This window comes from Belonocnema kinseyi, chromosome 2, assembly GCF_010883055.1.
Source record: "Belonocnema kinseyi isolate 2016_QV_RU_SX_M_011 chromosome 2, B_treatae_v1, whole genome shotgun sequence".
Taxonomy (NCBI): Eukaryota; Metazoa; Arthropoda; class Insecta; order Hymenoptera; family Cynipidae; genus Belonocnema; species Belonocnema kinseyi.
Genome location: NC_046658.1, coordinates 158,230,301 through 158,233,525, shown reverse-complemented (window position 1 = coordinate 158,233,525; position 3,225 = coordinate 158,230,301). Strand labels below are relative to the sequence as shown.

The 3,225-nt window shown below is 24.3% G+C and overlaps 1 protein-coding gene across 1 annotated transcript in view; it reads right to left on the bottom strand.

Moving 5' to 3' along the window:
* The window catches only part of LOC117183046 (serrate RNA effector molecule homolog), a 93,731-nt gene that overhangs the window by 53,510 nt on the left and 36,996 nt on the right, over window positions 1-3,225 (bottom strand). The window contains exons 5-6 of the mRNA XM_033376199.1: window positions 2,588-2,600; window positions 1,317-1,585 (exon numbers count right to left, since the gene is read on the bottom strand). Of these exons, the coding sequence (XP_033232090.1) occupies window positions 1,317-1,585; window positions 2,588-2,600 (282 nt within the window). The remainder of the gene's footprint in view (window positions 1-1,316; window positions 1,586-2,587; window positions 2,601-3,225) is intronic.

Here is a 3,225-nt window from a genome sequence, read left to right as displayed (position 1 = left end):
AATTATTCAAAATGAAAAATCATTTTCAATTTCCCTACGAATCTTAAGAGATTTTAAAAAATTTTTTGATTAAAAAGATTTTAAATTTTTTGTTTAAAATATCCTAAAATTTGCAGGATTTTCTAAAAATTATAGGATAAATTTGATTTACTTTAAAATATAATTATCGAATTTTTCCTAAAATTTTTAGAAAATCTTGGAAATTTATAAAAATTTCTTTAAAATATTACAAATTCTTTTTTTTTTTTTACAATTCTAGAAATTTTTTTAGATCTTTTAAAATAATTATTCAAAATGAAAAATCATTTTTAAATTTCGTAGGACTCTTATTTAAAATAATTTCCAATTTTTCTACAAATTTTACCATTTTCGACCATTTTCTTCACTTGTTATTTATACCTCAAAACTTCCAGATAACTTTTAAAACTAATTAAATTTTTCCAAAAACATTTTGACAATCCTGCGAATTAAAAAAAAAATTCCTTCAAATTTGAATTAATAAATAACAAAAAATTTATAAGCTTTTTAAGAATTGTGAATGGTCTCAAAAGAATAAAAACATTTTCTTAATATTTCTAGAAAAATTGAAAATGATTTTTCATTTTTTTAAAATATTGAACAAGATTTGAATAGATTTCCAGAATTGTCAAAAAAGAAGATGAAAGATTTGAAGCATTTAAAAAAATGCAGAATTTTATAAAAATTTTATGAAAGATTTTTTTTTTATTTTAAAGTATGTTTAGAAATTATGAAAAAAATTTCCACATACTTCGTTTAAATTACTTGAAATCATATTTAATTTTTAATAAATTTTAAATCTTTAAAAAACTTCTAAATATCTCTTAAGCTTAATCAAATTTTTTCTAAAATAATAAGTGTATTATTATTTCTACATAAAAATTCCACAATTTTGTTTACAAATTAAACATTTTTTAAATAGATCAATACAAATTTTAAGGTTTAAAGTTTAAATTCTTTTCGAAATTTAAACAATCCAAAACTTTCTACGTCAAACAGTGAAGTTTCAAATTGTTTACATTTAAATATTTGGCTTCAATTTACTAGTATTAAATTAACAGTTAAATATTGATAAATATTAAACAATTCTTCTTTTTCTTAATTAAAAAATTTCAAATTAACTGGGCTAAAAAGTGAATTATTTAAACTCAAATAATATTTTTGATTGCATAGAAGCTATATAGACTGCAGTTTAAAATTCTTTAAATGAAAAATATACACTTAAAAATAAAAATCTGAAAATTGGAAGATTTGTAAAATTCCACCCCTGAAATAGTTGAATTAACAATATAATTTACTTCTCTTCGGGTTTCTTTTCAACTGGTGTCTTATTCTCCTTGACCTCCTCCTTCTCTTTGGCCGGAACCTCTTTGGCAGGCGGTTCTGCAGGTGCCGGAGGTTTGGGAGGTTTAACATCGAGAATTTTCAGATCCTCCTCTGTACCGCCTTCCAATTTGATGACAACCGCATCCAAAAGATGAAGCAAAGCGTCAGCTTGATCAGCGTCAACCGTCACTCTGTCTATGTTACCACAATTGAGTAAATCCATAAAGACCTCCACACGTTTCTAAAATTTCGAATAAATATACATATTGCGAGAAATCCGGCTATTTTTTTTTGTTTTTTTTGTTTTTTTTGTTTTTTTTTTTGTTTTTGCAAATAAAAACAATGCTGATACTGAATTCTGACTTTTAATCCCTCCCACTTTTCTTAAGGGTTGAATAATTGACTTTTGAGTGAAACCCAGATTTCATGATTTCAAAAAATTTCACAAGATTTAAAAGATTTCCGAAGAAGTATTCTACAAATATTTCAATAATTTCAGAAGATTTCACAAAGATCTCCAAATATTTCGGAAGATTTGGAAGATTTTAGGAATATTTCCCAAAAAAAAAGGATCCCACAAATATTTTTAATATTTCAAAAGATTTGCGAAATATTTCCCAGATTTCAACAATATTTTAAACGATTCCACAAATATTTCAAAAATTTCTAAAAATGTGCAATTATTTCAAAATATTTTCGAAATATTCAACAAAGATTTCCGCGACTTGATATATATTTCAAACAATTCCGCAAATATTTCAAAGATTTCAAACGATTTTACAAAGATTTCACATAGATTGAAAACAAGGATTTCAATTATTTTAGAAGATATCCAATATTTCACAAACATTTCAAACTATTCCAGTAATATTTCAAAGATTTAAAAAGATTTCACAAAAATTTCAAATGATTTCACAAATATTTCTAAGATTTCAGAAATATTTCAATCGATTCCAACACGATTTTTTTATAAGTATAAATACGATTTCAAAAATAAATGTTGCTAGTGAAGAATAATTTCACAAAAGCGTTCGAAAGTCCTAATCGAAATGCAATTTTTTTATTTTCGTAAAGGCCAACGTCGCAATATGTAACACGCTGTTTCAGATTACTTTTTTTTCAACCAGCTCAAATTGGTGAATCAGAATTTCTTGTTCCTTTTTTTTTTTTGCCAACAAAGACAAAATTTAGAATTACAATAAAATTATTGATCCTAGTATTTTGCTATCCAAAAATGAATCACCATGGTTAATACGCTACGTATAAGCTACGTATTCCAGACTTCTACATCACATTTTTTTTATATAGAAAAATCGACGTTATTATTTCTAATTACTGATTATATAATTCGACTGTCTAAAAATATACCATTTAAGAACTATCTTAGCAATTTTATAAGGTATCCCTGTTATTGGTCCACGTATTGGCAATATTACTATATGCTCATCTGTTGTAGCCACCGACTGTTGGGCTTATGATTTTAAAAAATTAATAATAATAATAAATAAATAAATAAATTCCACAAATACGTCAAAGATTTCACAAAGATTTAAATGATTTCTAAGACTTCAGAAATATTTAAAAAGATTTCCATGATTTCACAAGGATTTCAATTATTTTAGACGATTTCCAAGATTTCAATTATTTTAAAAGATTACTAAGATTTCAGAAATATTTTGAATGATTTCACAAAGATTTCAATTATTTTAGAAGATTTTCAAGATTTCATAAATATTTCGAACTATTCCACAAAGATTTCATAAATATTTCGAACTATTCCACAAAGATTTCACAAATATTTCTAAGATTTCAGAAATATTTCAAGCGATTCCACAAAGATTTCACAAAGATTTCCATTATTTGAGAAGATTTCCAAAATTT